This window comes from Fringilla coelebs (assembly GCF_963513975.1).
Source record: "Fringilla coelebs genome assembly, chromosome: 18".
Classification (NCBI taxonomy): Eukaryota; Metazoa; Chordata; class Aves; order Passeriformes; family Fringillidae; genus Fringilla; species Fringilla coelebs.
The window spans coordinates 13,453,020-13,469,355 of NC_140044.1; the positions used below are offsets into that span (position 1 = coordinate 13,453,020).

General features: G+C 43.2%; 1 protein-coding gene across 2 annotated transcripts in view; it reads right to left on the reverse strand.

The window, feature by feature from the left end:
* Positions 1 to 16,336, reverse strand: part of UQCC1 (ubiquinol-cytochrome c reductase complex assembly factor 1) — a 47,134-nt gene that overhangs the window by 19,786 nt on the left and 11,012 nt on the right. For both annotated transcript variants that reach the window (XR_014616601.1, XM_084217697.1), the window contains exons 5-7: positions 14,470 to 14,542; positions 9,041 to 9,098; positions 3,088 to 3,196 (exon numbers count right to left, since the gene is read on the reverse strand). Coding sequence is in view for 1 of the 2 variants with exons in the window: in XM_084217697.1 (XP_084073823.1) it covers positions 3,088 to 3,196; positions 9,041 to 9,098; positions 14,470 to 14,542 (240 nt within the window). In the remaining variant the exon portion in view is untranslated. The remainder of the gene's footprint in view (positions 1 to 3,087; positions 3,197 to 9,040; positions 9,099 to 14,469; positions 14,543 to 16,336) is intronic.

The window sequence follows — 16,336 nt, forward strand, 5'->3', positions numbered from 1 at the left end:
AGAACAGTCCAGATTTCCAAATCTACCCCAGGAGAGTCCACTCTGCTTTCTCACACTTCCCCCCAGTGCCTGCTCAGGAGCTCACTTCTCACCCAAGGAGGCTCATTAAACCAAGGGGCTCCTGTGCAGCTCAGCTGTACTAAATACACACCCAGGTGTAACTGCCTTGCAGATTAATCCCTGCAATGTGCAGGTTCTTCCTCTGAGCATCTGCTATGGCCACATAAAGGCTGTGCTAGCACCAGGCCACAGTCTGGAGCATTACAGGAATCACAGTCTGCAAGCTAAGCACACTGGAGATTCCACTACAGGGTCATTCCTACAAAGACTGCACAATTTAAATTCAAGGGTAAACTGACCAGATGCCTAACCTGACAAGGCAGGTGTCAGAACCCAGGACATCCCTCTGGCTGTCCAGAATGGCCAAGACCCCTGCCAGGGGGCTCAGAAACCCTGGCACAGAGCCCAGAACACCTGTGGTTTTGATTATGACCTGTGGAGCAAATGACCAACCTTACATGAAGACCAGCAAACCACAACAGTTTAAATAGCAAAATAGTGAATTTATCACAGGGTGAAAAAATAGATTTTTGGGGTTTCTAGAACAGGGGTTTCAGGGGCAAGATGGAGAGATTTGGGTGTGTCCAGCCTCTCTCCTTCTTCTTCTTGGCCTCCATCTTCTGCTGTGATGGTGACACTTTTGGATTGTTTTAGAGTAGAAGCTCACTGATACGTATTGGGAAGTTATTGTAAATACTGTACACAGAGTTTTTAGTATAAAGACATAACACCACCCCGGGGGCAGGCAGAGTGCCTGGAACTGTCCCCTGCTGGATGGACCTTGGCAGGGCAGGAGGAAAATTTTTATAGATAAAGAACAAAAACAACCTTGAGACCGAGAACTGACGAGCTCCAACTCGTTCTTCAAGCACCGGGCTGGAAAAGAGACTCTTCACAAAAGAGACTCTTCACAAAAGAGACTCTTCACAAAGGAGACTCTTCACCTATCTCAGGGTTGGGGTGACCTGCAGACCCCGAGAGGCAGGGAATGAATGGCATCCCAGCAACTTCAGAGCTCCTTGCAGTTACATCACACAGCAGCCATGCTACTGCAAAATGCATGTATAAACACTTCAGGGTATAGACTGGATGAAAAGATGAAGACACTGATGGGTTTTTTTAATACTTCAAGGAATTTTGAAGAAATTGAATTGTTTAGTTTGCATAAACGGAAACCCTATGCATCCCTTTAAAAATAACTGACTGCAAACATTATCTTTTTTCCCCTAAGGTTTATTGTAAAGCTCTCAATAGAGGTCTAACCTGCAGCATTCAACACTTTGGAGCCCTGCATGGCTTGGAAAGGCAGCACACAGCCAGCTCTGCTCCTCTTTTCTGACTGCTGCTTCCAACCCTGCACAGAAAACCACAAGCCAGCACTTTGTACATATAAGACAAAATTAGAGTCAAAAGAAACAGACAAATCATTTTCTGTTCCACAGGTCATTTTCTCCATGGAATCAGACAGATACTTTCAGATGCTCTGGAAGGTGACATGTTCAGCTGGGGTTTGTTTTGGGTTTGGGGGGGTTTATTGCTCTTCAAGAAGAAGAACCTTACAATTATACCCAGAGTAACGATCTGAGCTGTGTATAGCTCCTAGAGAAAGCAGAATGAACCAGAGGTATGATATGGAAGGCACTTGGTAAGGACAAAAATGCAGAAGATCTTTCATTCAGTCTTTTTTTCCAGTACATCTCACTCACACTGCCCTACCAGAAAGAGGAGATTCCCACACTGGAATTTCTCTAAGCACATTAATATAGCAAAAAATCCTCAGGTGTATGAATTTAGATTTAATTCAAAAGAAGATTAACAGGATGTCTTGTCTTTAAGAGCAAAAGGCAACAAAGTAAAGCTATGGAAGTCCCAACAACTAGGAACAAACCCTATTGTTAAAGGAATAACTGAAGTTATACCAGAACCAAAACCTTCTGAAACCACATACAAAATAAATAATCAGAGAGAAACTTTTTGAATTTCTAATGTAATTGCATCCCAAATCCTAACTCACTGGTTAATTCCCTTGTCTGGCACCACCAGGAACATCCTGGCAGCTTCTCCAATAAAACTGAGAGCTAAGGCTTAACAAATAAGGAATTAATTACTGCTATATGAAAACTGTCACTTCTCTAACAGCATAATTTATTTTACTCATAGACAAACCTCTATCTAATCACTGAACAGTTCTCTTCCTTTTTGACAACACAGATGTTGCCTGCCCTGTTCTCTCACAGAAGTGCCCTGAACACAGGCAGCCTCACCTGCATCAGGTCTGCTATCACCTACTCCCACTGCCTCTGCAATGCCTTCTCTTCAGGCAATCACCAACACAGGGCTGGAGAAACACATTTTCATACTGTAAGTACAGAAATTACCTTTAAAACCAACTTCCATAACCTTCCTCACAACAGGCCAGAATGATGCAACCTTCCTCTTCCTTCAAACTTGCAAATGAACTCTCCTTGGACCTACTCTCTCTTTAGAACTTTCTTTTTTTTTTTTTTTTGTGATAAAGGTCAGGTATAGTGAAAATCCAAAAAGAAAAATACACTAAGGACTAGGTAGAGTCATGTGCAGGAACTTGACAAAACCCCTTGTTGATTAACTTCCCATTTACCACTTTAGATACAGGGAACACTCAGAGTCCTGCTGGAATTACTGAAGTTGTAGCTATAGATTTGGCACCAGTCACATTCCTCCCTACCACAGCTGCTTATTCCTATCCCAATTCTGCTGTAGCAGCATCCATTCCTGCAATCACATGGCAAATCATGTAGGAAATGAATCAATTTCAGACAAATCAATACCTTTATCCATGCCACAATGCACTTTCAGAAACAAGGACAGTGGCTCAATACAGCAACTGAGGGGATGAACGGTCAGGAGTGAGGGCTGCAGGTACCAGCTTAAGCTAGAAAAGGAATCAACCAACTGGATTCTCAGGCATTTTTCTAAGATATTTAAATCCAAAAGAGCATGGAAAGATGGGAATCATCAGGATTGCCAGCAGCAGAGAGGACTTACCCCCATCACCTTGCCACGCTGCTCCACGTCCTCCCACAGGCAGTGCACGATGTAGCGGCACATGTACTTCCCCGTGCGGCCCTCCTGCTTCAGCCGCACCAGGCACATCCTGCAAGAGCACACAGCACTCAGCCCCTGGGCTTTTGTAAAGGGAGAGAGTCAATTAAATACATTCCAGCTCATTTAAGATTTTTTCTTACAGTATATGTTTGTGATCAGGAGCAAAATACACATGGTTTTTTGGTTTGTTTTTTTTTTTAAATAAACCGCTACAAACATTTCCATTCTGTACTCAGGAACTGTATCTGCTGGATTTTGGCCAATCCAGCCATGGAAGAGTGACAGTGGACTCTATTCTTGCTGACAGTATTGTAATCTAGTTAAACACTACTGCAACCTGAATTCCTCAGCCTTAAGAACACCTCACCCTCTGGAGCAGGAACACATGGCTCGTCTAATCCCAGGCTCTGAGCCAGCTGTAGCTCAGTTGGTGCACTCAAGTGCTGTAAGAGCCCAACTAGCCAAGCTGGGAAAGCTTAAGCAAGTTACAGACTTCAACCAATCCACATTAGCAGTGTCCTAAATTACTTCAACTACAGGGGTATTAGGATACATGTCCAGCCACCTGGCAAAACCTCCACACCCAAGACCAGCTCAGAGGTTTGTAAGTGCACTGTGAAATCTTAATGAGAACATCAGGTAGAGTTGTTCTACTTTGTTTTTAAGCATTAAAGCCACTTAAAACTTCATTGCTGCTGTTCTGTCTACAAAATAAAAGAATAATTTTATTTTGTTTCTTATAAAACATCTGTAAAGAGCACAAACTGAAGCCCAGGCTGACTCCTCAGTGGGCTGGAACCAGTCCTGTCACCTGTCCCATCTTCTCTACCTCATTCAGCAACTCCTGTGCTGAAAGACAGAAGTGCCTGTCCAGGAGTGACTGAGTGACTGCAGAGGAGGTGATGCTCAAACACTGGAGCTGAGAGAATCCACTGCTTTTCACAGACATGCTAGGAAGGAAACTGCTCCCTGTAAAACCAAGAGAGCAGAGCTGCTGGAGGCCACTGTGGAGCTGGTGCACACTAACAATAGTGAATGTGCCACAAGAGCTAAAAGGAAAATATGATTATTTACTTGTTAATAGGTTCATTTCTTTAGTGAATATAAGATCTGCAGGCATTAAAAGTATTTGGTGCCCCATGAATGCCAACTCCACAGGGAAAATCACAAACACCTGAAGTGTGCTGAGATGACCTGTAAAGGGACAGATGTCCATCTTTATGATGGGTTCTATCTTGTGTACAGATTAGTAAAGGAAACATGGTTTTTAATCTGTTAAAGAAGTAAAACTTACTGCCAGGGACAGTCAGAGACAAAAGCTGAAGGTAGCAAAACCCACAGCAGTCCTATATTCTTCTTGCTAGTCAGAATCACTGTCCCACCACACAAATGCAATTAAGATGGTACCAAAACCAAACCCTCATTTTCTCACAGAAGGATGACAAAGCTTTCTGTTCAAACAGTGGTCAGAGAACAGCTATCAAAGAACAGCTGTCCAGCTACCAGACCTTCCACAAAACAAATACACAAAGAGCTTAAAACGTTCAGTTTACTCCTACCAGTTTCAAAACCTTTGTTCATCTTGTGCATTTACATAATTGAACTGTACAAAGAAGTGAATTAATGAATTGAAAATTCTTACTCACTCTTAACAAGTCAAAAAGACTCAGTTAAAAAGACTAATTTTGTGCTAAGAAAAGCACTTTTATACTTCTCTTGCTGAACAGCTGAACTCAGGGGTGAAAACTCAGGGCAAGAAAAGCTCCTCCTGAGCATAAGTATTGTTTCCTATCCTGTGTGCCTTGGGTGGTGGAGAAGCAGGAGAAGAGAGCAGTGCAGAGACCAACAACTGGTCAATGATGAGCAGGACTGGACTGGTGTGCAGGGAAAAACCTGCTACTCATGGAGCCTAAAAGGGAGCTCCTGTGTTTGGATGCACAGTGCTGTCACAGAGCTGTTCTGCAGCACCACGAGTGAGGTTATGGAATTTTGCAGCTTATTTGGAAGTTTGGTAGTTTGTTACTACACCTGCTGTCTGAGGCAACACAGACTCTTTAAAGCCTGTAAACCTCCTAACCAGATCACCATGGCCTGAAACATTTCATCATTTCACTGCACAATCTGTTCTGTAGTTTAGTCAAATACTGACTCATCTCCATCAAACCCTGAAAGGAAAATTACTCCAAACTATCTTTAGAAAGCTGTCTACCTCACATTAGTTGGGTTGGATAATTTTTGCTGTATTTAAGTTATGCAGAGAGATTATCTTGGAAGAAAATCTTAGACTCTTAGAAGAAAGGATAGCTGAAAAGGATCAGGAGCATCTGTAACTCATCCCGTGTCAGCCGAGATGTCGCAGTTTCTCACAACAGCCAGCCAGCTTCTGTCAGTGTTCCCAGAGTGCCAGACTGGCCTGAACACCAGAAGTGGTGGCTGACACCCCCTGATCACTGCTGACACGTGCCCTGTGCCATGCATCAAGGTGTGATGAGCCATTAAGGGTGAAGCCCACTTGAACTTTCCTGTACCTGGCAACTCACTCCTGCTCCCTCAGTTGCTCCAGAGCAACTATTTTTGCAACTGTGCTACAGTTCCTCAAAGAAATTACTCTGGCTTAACACCACAAATACCAACAGCATTTCTGGAAGGCTTTATTCTGTTTAACCCACTCAAGAACAGCTGCCAGCTTGGGGGATGGCAGGAAACTCCTGAACTGACTTTTCCATCAGCTCTGTTGTGACATTGCACTTCAGGGAATGATGATTATCAGCAGAATTCTGAACAGGTCCTAATTAGGACTGCATGTTTTCCTGTGCTCCAGCCTGGCCAGCTCCTCAGCACTGCTCTATCCAGCAGACAGAGCCCAGCCTGGCTGTGCAGCCTTCTCTCCCCTGGGGCCTTTGCTTAGGCTGCTGTGGCCCATTCCCTCACGTTAAGGCAGGAGCAACTAAATGCTGGAGACATTCCAAATCAACTTATTCTTAAAATCTCTCTCAGGCAAGGCTATCCTGATGCAATTAAGACACAAGACATAAGAGTTTATTCCCTTTCTTCTGAAGCACCACATTTCAAAATGGCACTGTGTCCTCAGGGATCTCTGTGCACATCAGAGAAATCTTTTCTGGCAGGAACGGTTTTCTACATATCCTTGCTGGTTTTCATTCCCCTCTGGACTTCTGAGGCTGATCAAAACTTTCCTAAGTGCAGATTTCCTTGAGAAAAACAATGCTCAGATGAATTTTTGCAACAGGCCTCTGAGTATTTCAGAACAGGAGTTGTAGCACCACTCTATTTGATCCTAAATACTTCAGAGATGACACCACACTTGTTGTGGTGAAAATATGAAGGGAGCTCTAGATATCTACATGACAAATACTGAATCAAGACATTCCTCAGCAGTCACCCAAGTAATTTCTTTGGCAGTTTGGTAACAGCTCTGGATTCAGCCAATACTCCATTTAGATGCATGAGAAAATGCAAACCCAGCAGAAGAAAAAAAGAGCTTTTCTAAAGGTCTGGACTTCTAAATATAAACCAAGAGTCCCTCTGACATCAGAGGTGTGAAGTAACAGAAAGGGCCTATGAAAACATGACATTCAGGAAAGAATAATCATGGGTTGATTTTCCAAGTAATAGTGATGGGTTGACTTTTTAAAGCATGATTTTAGCACTGCATTGGAAGGCACTGGAGTGTTTCTAAAAGAACATTATCTTATAAAGAAGCTTGCAACAGCAGAGGCTAAACATGAGAGCCTGAATTCCTCTCTTTTTGAGAGAGGTCAGTAGGAACATTCTATTTACAGACAAGAAGAAGTAGGAGCCAGAGATTCAAGGAGAACACACCAGAATGTGTAACACAACAATGTGCCCTGACAAGCACCTGAAGTCTGTTAAAAGCTGGGATGCAAAAAGCGTAGAAAAATTGACCAGAACATGCTGGGCAGTGGCAACAGTAAGAAAAGGAGACAAAGTTCACCAAAGCAGGGAAAATTCTCAACTTCCCTGGCTCAAGAAGACACTCTAAATCAGGTGAAAATAAGCTGCTGAATAAGAAGGAAGAAGTATCTAAGAAAGTTGTGCAGACTGTTCTGCTAGGGGCAGCAGGAGCAGATGGTGATCAGAATCTCCTGGCATGCTGCTGGCCACCAGATCAGGAAGATTTCTAGCCCCTGAGGCAAATGGTCCAGCAGAAGAGGAGAACTGGAGCCTTCACACAGGGGTAGGATGTCCTTGACCTTGTCAAAGCTAGCAGAAGCACTTCTGCTCCCACTTTACTGAGGTCAAACTGCCTAAAGAAAGAGAACCCCAGACAACAGCAATAAACCTGCCTGGGAAAGCAAAGTATGGCATGGCAGGATGCTGGCCACTGATCTCATCACAGGCAAAGCCTAGAGCATTTCCCAATGAGCCAGGCAGGGAGCAGGCCCGTCACAGGCTTCTCTGTGTCCTGGAATATCAAACCAGATCTCTGATTTGTGGTCCAGAATGGCAGTGCTGCCAGGGACAGAGAGGAGCCAGACTCATAAACCCTAGAAAAATTAACCTCTAGTGCTAACCTCCATACCTGAATTTTCACTGCTGCCACAATGAGGCAGAGGGATTTGGTTCTTTCTGCTTGTGCAGGATATTGCTGTCAGCCTGTCCACCATATCTCACGTGTTTCAATTCTCAGCAAATCTCCCCATAACATCAGCTCAAAGTGCAGCAACTCTTGGCCACATTCAAAAGAAGCCAGTGTAGCTTTGATCTTAGAGACTTATGCCTATCCTATGCCAGCTTCATCTCTGTCATAGTTCTCTTGTCGATTTTTATACTTAATCTTGAATTTAATGCTGTGTATTAATCACAGGATGCATTGTCCCCTCAATGAGAAATCAAGATGAAAAAAGTGTGTTCTCTGCAGATTCATCTTAACTCTCTTTGGTTTTCCCAGATACTTACAAACAGTCTAGTTTTTAACATTTATTGCACTAGTTTTCAAAATACCTATATTAATTATGAGCTCATAAATTCATTTCTTCTCTCAGGGAACAGTAGGAAATAAAAAAACTGCAGATTTCAAGGTTCATCCTTACTTTGTTATACTGATTTCATTAACTGATTTTATTTCAATGGTTCTGCTCATTTATTCACTCTTTAGTGTAATGATCTGCCCCATCTTTCACTATATTGAGGAGTCAGGAAATTAAAAGGAGAGAAGGGAAAAAGAAGGAGGCAAGGAAACAAGGGGCCTTAAGTGCAGCTATTTCAGTACAAACTTCCTTTCAGCCTTTGGACAGCTGAACCTAAGTCTATGGACTTCAGTTCCCTGAAAGATCTGGCACTTAAAAAATTACTGTACTCCCTTGTGCATCCTCTGACCTTTATAAGTATGTAATGCTAGATGAAAACCTGATTTTTTTGGCTACTATTTTCACAAACGAAAAAGGGAAAAAACTTCACGTTGAAGGTGTTAAATATTTTTACATGCAGCCAAGCTGGCATTCACCACCCTGCACGTACCTTTTAGAAGTGAAAGAATAAATGCCAGTGCTATAATTTGTTAAATGCTTCTCATCACCACAAATTCTCCCAATTTAAATGACTTTTACATAAATTTAAACCTTTCCTAAAACACTCAAGTAGGATTTTTCCACATAGCTTGAGCAAGGCTTTTAGAAAACTGATGGCAAAAATCATTCCACTAGTGAGGAATTTTGAGATGTAAGAGATGTCAGCTTCTCTATAGGACTTACTGTTCTTCAGCAGAAAACAGCTTAAATTCAGTCACCAGTAAAATGACTATAACCTCTATTATCAACCCTGGATAGAAGGCTGTACTTTTTCTCACATTAAGTTGTATAAAACTCCATTTCCAGAAAATAACTGTATTACTATTTTGTCTTTCACTTACCAGACATGAAGCTGGGCTACTAGAAACCATGAATTCAAAGTATCAGGCATTTGGCACTCTTGATGGAAGGGGAAAAAAAAACACAAAACCAAAACAAAACATTAAAATTAATTTAATAACATTTTGTGCTTAACAGAAAGTCACTGCACCAAAATCTAAAAGCACTTTAGTAATTTATTTTCAGCAATAACAGTACACACATACTGAAAGCAAACATCATTTAGTGTCAAGTTTGTGCTTAAACTCCAGAACATACAGCCACAGGATGCTATGGATTCTGAAAGATTTCAGGTGTTTAGAGCTCACTTGGATAACTTTTACAGAGAGGGAAAATTCCACAATGGAGATGAGACAAACATGTGGCTTCTAGGCTGGAGAGTCTCAAAGCAGCAGTGACTAACACAGAGGGGACAATGGATGCTTTGCTCCATTCTTACACTCTTCCTTCCCATGTGCTGCTGTCTCCTGCCAGGGACAGAATTCTGTGTTACCTGTGTGAGTCTCTGCTCCCCCTCCACTGCTTGGATTCTCTCTCTGGCTGCACAGCCCACAGCACTCTGAGTGCTCCAGTCAGGCTACATTAGGATTAAACCCATCAACCAACCACAGAAACAATCTGTTTCCAGATTCAGCTCTACTCCCACAGCCACTGTTCTCCCAGAGATGGCTTGTCCATATGTGTGTCCACATGATGGATTTTCATGTGCTGTTAGGATGTGAGGCTGGAGATTTAGGCCACGTGGCACAAAAACCATATTCCTCTTCCTCATGCTTGAAAAAATGAACCTGTGGGTTCTGTGCATGCCAAATCCTTTAGTTCCTGTCAATCTCAAACCTTCCTCCCAGGCACAGTTCTGCATGTGTTTCCTGGAGAAATTTTTAAGGCAAGTCCCTAATGAGAAGGATCTGAGGCAGTCACCTTGGCCTACCCAGCACTTGGTGTTCTCTTTTGAGCTGTTCAAACCCAGCTGGAAGAAGGCCAGAGAGCCTTCAGAAAGTGACTCTACAGTCAGAGGTGCCCTAGGGAAGTCAACCTCATCTTTTCTGTGCTAAATAGATTCCTTCCTGGCTCCTATACTTCTTGGCTGTCAAGTATCACAAAGGAGATTCACCCAGACCATGAAGCCATGCTTTCACAGCCTCTCTTTTATTTATATGCCAGCTCTGGTCAGAAGAACCAAACAGATCACCCCTATTCCTCCCTCCCCAGAGAGATGACTCCATCAGGCCCAGCAGGTGCCAAGGTTCAGCACCCCTGCCCATACATCACCTCTAAGACAGTACAAAGACATTAACAGTCCATGTTTGGAGATTAAACACAGGTCTCCCTCACCCTTCTGGCTCTCTCATTCCTATTAGAAAGAATTCCTCTGCCTAGAAATGACTAGTTTGACCTAAAGCCACGCCAAGGCATCTCTAACTAGGGCAGGAGCACACAATGCCTGCATTAACCAAACCATCTCAGTAAATGAAGGTTCCACAGACAAGAGGCAAACACTCAGTTCAGACAGAGGTTTCTCCAGTAGGAGTTCCCATGGATCAGTCCCCCACCACAGAAATCACTCTGCAGTGGAAAGCAAAGCTCACACCTCTACTCCTGGAAACACGGAAAGTTTTTAAAGACCTATTCAGTACCCAGGAGGCAAGATTTTTTTCTCTAACTTTCCAAGAGTTGCAATTCTATTTTTATAAATCATTTTTAACTTCTATATTTGGACTGTCTACATGGTAAATTTAAAGGGAGGGTGGCTCCTTTAAAGCAAGAACTTTTTCATGATGGATCATCTTTGCCACTACCACAACTTTAGGAAGGACACAGTGGGGTAACATCCACACATCCTGCAAAAGAACAGGTGTGCTGTGTCAGTGCTCCCCTGAGTGTGGCAGGCACCGAGTGGGGTATGGGAGACACAAGAAACAAGATTCTTGTAACCTCCAGCCTTTTTGAGCTGCACTGAGCCCCACTAGGAGCCATCCAAAAACTTGATTTGGTGGGACGAGCTCTCTACTGCTGCAGCTGCCTTACTCTAGAGAATTAACAGCATTAATAGTTCAAGTTCAATTCAAGGTAACCCTACAGTCCATATTCACCAGCCAAATTCCAGTTCAGCTCTGAGTATTACCTGCCTGATCCTAAAAGTTCTTTTGACCTTTCAAGTCTGGGGTCAGGCATGAAACTCTCCTCACAGGCTGCCTCCTCTGCTGCATGGGAACTACCCAAGCTCTGTGCCAAACCTGGCACCAGCAACTTTGCTATTCCCTCTGCTGCTTCTCTCTTGTCCTTTAAACAAGAAACAGCTGACATCCTAAAATCGCTCCACTTTCCCCATAAGGAGCACGGCACAGACATCTGGGATATGGGCTCTAAAGCAGAGTTCCCAAAGTTTTGTCCATGAGTGATCCAATATCGAGAGACAAAGGGATGGCAAGCATAATAAAATTAACTGCAGTTTTATACTCAAGAGTCTCAATTAAAACACCTTCTTTATATCCTACAGTGGCCTCATGACTTGCATAACCATAGTCTGTATTTGGGGAACTGCTGTTCCAAGACATATACAGAGACAGGCAGTTCACAGGGCTCTCATACTGTGCCACACAAAGTCTCAGAAATTCCACAGGGCATCTGCAGGACTGCAGTGAGATAGAAGAGAGCCCGTAAGACATGAAATGCTACCACTGTCCTAGCTTTCCACCACACTATCCACTCTTTACACTGTCACCTCTGTAAGAGAGCTACCCTACAAACTCCCCACACCAATGCAAGTTCCAGAAGTTCACAGTGCAGTTGTTCCTTATGCCACAACACAACCACACCACAAAAGCACATCCAGAAAACACTGAGAAGGGCTCTGTGCAGAACTGGTTCTGCTCACTCAGGTTAACGAGCCCACGAGTGGCTTCACACATGAAAGGCTGCAGGTTTCCCAGGTCAGCTCAGCAGGTTAACAGGGCTCACACACGGCCAGGAAGGAGCTAATAAGCTCTCCAGAGAGCAAAGCTGACTCTGAGCAGTTCACCTGACATCAACACCCTGCAGCTAGAGGCAGAAGGGCAGCAGAGCACAAACACAGCCTACGGCTCAGACAGCCCCTCCTGCCCTGGGGCTCCCCGTGGGCATCAGGAGGGGAGCGGCACCCAGGAGCACAGGCTGGGGCACTGCTCTGCTGCTGCAGCACCACAGCACAGCTCACAGGTACTTGCCTCTCTTCCTACCAGTTCCCCAGGCTGCTCCTTCAGGAGTGAGCAGTGGGCTTAAGCAACGTCCATCTTTAGTTGCAAGAGGAAAAAACCAGCTCCCGACTGACAGTTTGATGCAGACACGGTAAGCTCAAGTGAAAGTTGGGTATCCTGCTCCATGCCACGTTGCCCTCTCAATTATTCACTCCCTAGCACCTGCTTTGTGCCACAGCTGCTCTTCACCAGACCCTTCCATGTGCCACTTTAGCTCACCAGTACAGCAAAGCAGGATGTCAGTAAACTGGGCTGTTCTCCTTCAGTGGTCTGAACATTCACCAAGGACATAGCTGTGCAGTCCAGAACAGGGCAAAGGAAGATGGAAAAGTGAGACTTCCCCCTTTGGCTGCTACTTCAGCTCAGCTGCCCATGGAACCACAGCATAAAGCTTCTCCATGGTAAAATCCTGTTAAAAGCTTCCCACCCATCCCACACTGCTTGTTTTAGGGGAACTACCTTTTAACATGGATCACAAGCTTGTTAAATTTTTGAGCTAATCCCGCAAAACAGCTTAATTTCTATGTGACAGAAGTAAAAGAAATTTCTTTTACCTGTTGTGATATGAAAACAATTAATTCTTTAGAACCACAAGCACTGACCCCCCACACCACAGGTGCTCTTATACCACTAACAGGTGCATCATGCACTCCATCAGTCTCAGAAAACTACCTTGCTCCTTAGGCAACAACTGTCCCAAGTCCATGCAAACATATCCTACTCTTTAAATACATGTCTTGAAAAGAAAACAACATCAAAAACACAACTGAAGCTATTTTACTCTGTATTGAACCTGAAAATCTGTGCCAGTATTTTTTCCACAGACAAATTTAGAAAATCATTTAAATTTTAAGCTAGGGCAAGATTTATAGATCTTTGTACAATTAAACAGGGATAGTGAAACAGCAGTTAAAGACAGCAAAGCCCTTGTCTGAGAGGTAAATACCACAAACAGAGCAGACCCTATCTGAGCAAGCCTGGGAGGGCACTCAGCTGGGAGAGAGTGTGCACAGGCAAAATGAGGTTCTCAAGTTTTGATCACTAGTAATGAATCCTACTGCTCACAGAGTTCTCTCCCTTCTGCAACCACCAAAACCACATCACAGGTTGGGAAAATCTTCTGAAAAACACTTGAAAATTCTGCAGTAGCAACACCGTGAAACAAACCACCCTCACTAAGCTCTGCACTGGATGAAGGTGTCCCTTCAGCATGAGGCAGCAGCCCCAAGCTGTGCTGTAAGAAAGCATCTGGTAGCTCAGGAATCCAGGCCAGATCCAGCTAATGAGTTTGCTACCAGCTAAATCACACTGACACGGGAAATAATTCACATTAGAAAAAAATACTGTTGCAGCTTACGTAAGCCTCAAAGTACATCTTCCCCTTCACCAGCCAAATTTGAAACTATTTAAAGCTGCAACAGATTTTTTAGCTGATAGTTAAAAACCACTGCGTACAGTATCAAAAAAATCATCCCAATCCAAGCCACTAATTTACCTATATACTTATAGGAGGGACTTATTCTACGTATGCTCTAGTGATATTTATTTATATATAGAGAGAGATATATAGATAGACTATATAGATAGATAGACTATATAAACTGTTCTAGTCATACTCTCTACCCAGTCAAGAGTTGTGTCCTGATCTAATGCTGTCAGGGTCAGTAAAAAATGTAGAAAGTCTCTTAAGATGTACCCAAACCTACCCCAGCCATGATAGAGACAGGTGATCCCTGTGATCTCACTGACCTTGTATGGTTAAAAGATGGAGGTGACTCCCTTACCTGCATCCCAGTTATACTGGGGGTGGCACAGGGTAGGACACAGAGACCATGTGACCACCATAAAAAGGGAAGGGATGTTTGGATTCTTAGTTTACCCCACCCCAGCAATAAAATATGGCAATATCCCTTGAAGTCCAGGATATTCTGAGTTCTTCCCATCCCGTTCCTGTTCCCCACTGCAGCAGGGAAAATGTAACAATGCCAGACTCCAGGGTGAGCCCTGGTACCCCTGTCACTCCAGAGCTTAAGGGAATGCTGCAGCACAGTCCCCTTCCAGCTGACTATGGCCTGGTAAGGTCTGACAAGTCTTTCTGTTGTTGCATTTATCATCACAAATAGGTCCAGTGACATGATTCCACAGCGTGTTCCCCTCCCAGGGCAGCAGACACACACCCTCAGGGCAGCACTTACTGGCAAAGAACTCCTCGAAGTCGGTTTTCTCCACGCAGCACGCGTACATGCGCAGCGCCGCCACCTTCAGCTTCTGAACAAAAGGAAGAGACAACACTTGAAGCATTCATCACTGAGCTGGGGAACACTGCTGGCTTTGTCCCTGAACACTGGGAACACTGGGAACACTGTCCCTTTGTCCCACAGTGCCATTTGCTGAAAACACTTCTTCTGAGAATCACCATCACTGGAGATTTTCAGGAGCACACTGAACTATTAGATCTGCCAGTAATGGCATGAGTAGAATTCATTCTGCCTTGAAGGAAAAAAAAATTATTAAATGTCTTCCTGAATATCCTTCCAAATCTAGTGCGTTAAAATACTTGACATAATTAGAGAAAATATAAATTGAATGGTTTTCCTTATAGTGTCTGAAGATCCCAATTCACAACTCCTGCTTTCCTCCAATAAATTCAAGCGATGTATAGCCCTAAGAGTGTTTTGTGTAATTTAAGTTTTAAATATTAAAGAAGTCACATACCAGACATGTCCTAAAAATAGCTTTTTTCTTCCCAGAAAAGTGACACTTGACTGATTATAAAAGTGAGAAAGGAATCCCAAATGATGAACAATATGAGGTATTCCTGTATGCCTGTTCCCAGCCTGCCACTGCACCCAAAACACCTCCAGTGCATCATCCAGAACACAGACACATGTGCTGAAGCCTCAAAGAGCACAATCACTAAGAGCAAAAATCTTAAAGAGAGATGGGATTGGGTTTGGATTGCTCTGGTTTGGTTTTTTGTTGTTTTTCTAGTGACATATACCAGTGATCATCTCAGTGCTCACCACACTGCAGGGATGAGCACCCTGCCTGCTAAATGGCAGTTCAAATCACCAAAGTAATTATTTGTGTCTCCTCCAACCAAAAGGAAAATAAAGAATTTGCAACTGATTGCTGAGGAAACACAGGAGCTCATTATTTTTCTTATTCAGTAATCTCAGGCTTCTGTCAAAAATCAAACATACATCTAAACTTCTTGAAGTAAAAGGATTTGCATTGCTTACAGGAGTTCTGAAGGTTTCCCTTTTAAAGGAAACACTGCCTGGTGTGTGAGCAGAAATCTCCCTGGTGAGAGTCACTGCCCCAGAGCAGGCATTACTAGACATTAAAAACATATTGTAAAAAACAGTCCCCACAATCCAGCCCTTAAATAATGCAGGTAACAAAGGACAAACTGATGAAATTTAATCATGGAAGTTTTAGGGTGTAGAAGAAGCATGGGGGAAGGGAGAATAAAACAGAAAAAAGCAAGAGAAATATTAAGAAACTTCCCAAAGATCTCCTAGAGAGCACAGGCAAGGCCAAAAATGAACTCAGGTCTCTTGGGCCCTAACCACAAAATAACTCTCTCCTAACCCAGGATCCCCAGCCAAAAGCAGGCAGTAAAGAGCAGCAATTAAGGAGAACTCTGAAATCAACACTTAGAGCTAACAAGAATCTTTATTACAACAATATGTACACAAGCACAAGGGAGAGAAACTACACTCTCAAGAGGTTTAGCATCACCTGATTAAAGCAACTGATTTTAACCAAAATAACTAAGCCTGTTACAAGTCATTTATCTTTGCTTCACTTTCTGAGGAGCAGCATGCAATCAGCAACAGTTTCAGATCAGTCTCTGAAGAGGTGCACTCTGCCTTGCAGCTATTCAAAGCACCTTAAAACATCCATTATTTTTAATATTTTTATTCAAATAACTGGTTTTCATTTCAACACAACAGAGTTCAGTCCTTCTTTCAAGCCATCTTCTCCTCTCATTCTTTTGTATTCTTCCTTAGTTCAGAGAAAAGAAATTATGAATTTCATCTGTTTTCTTCCACATAA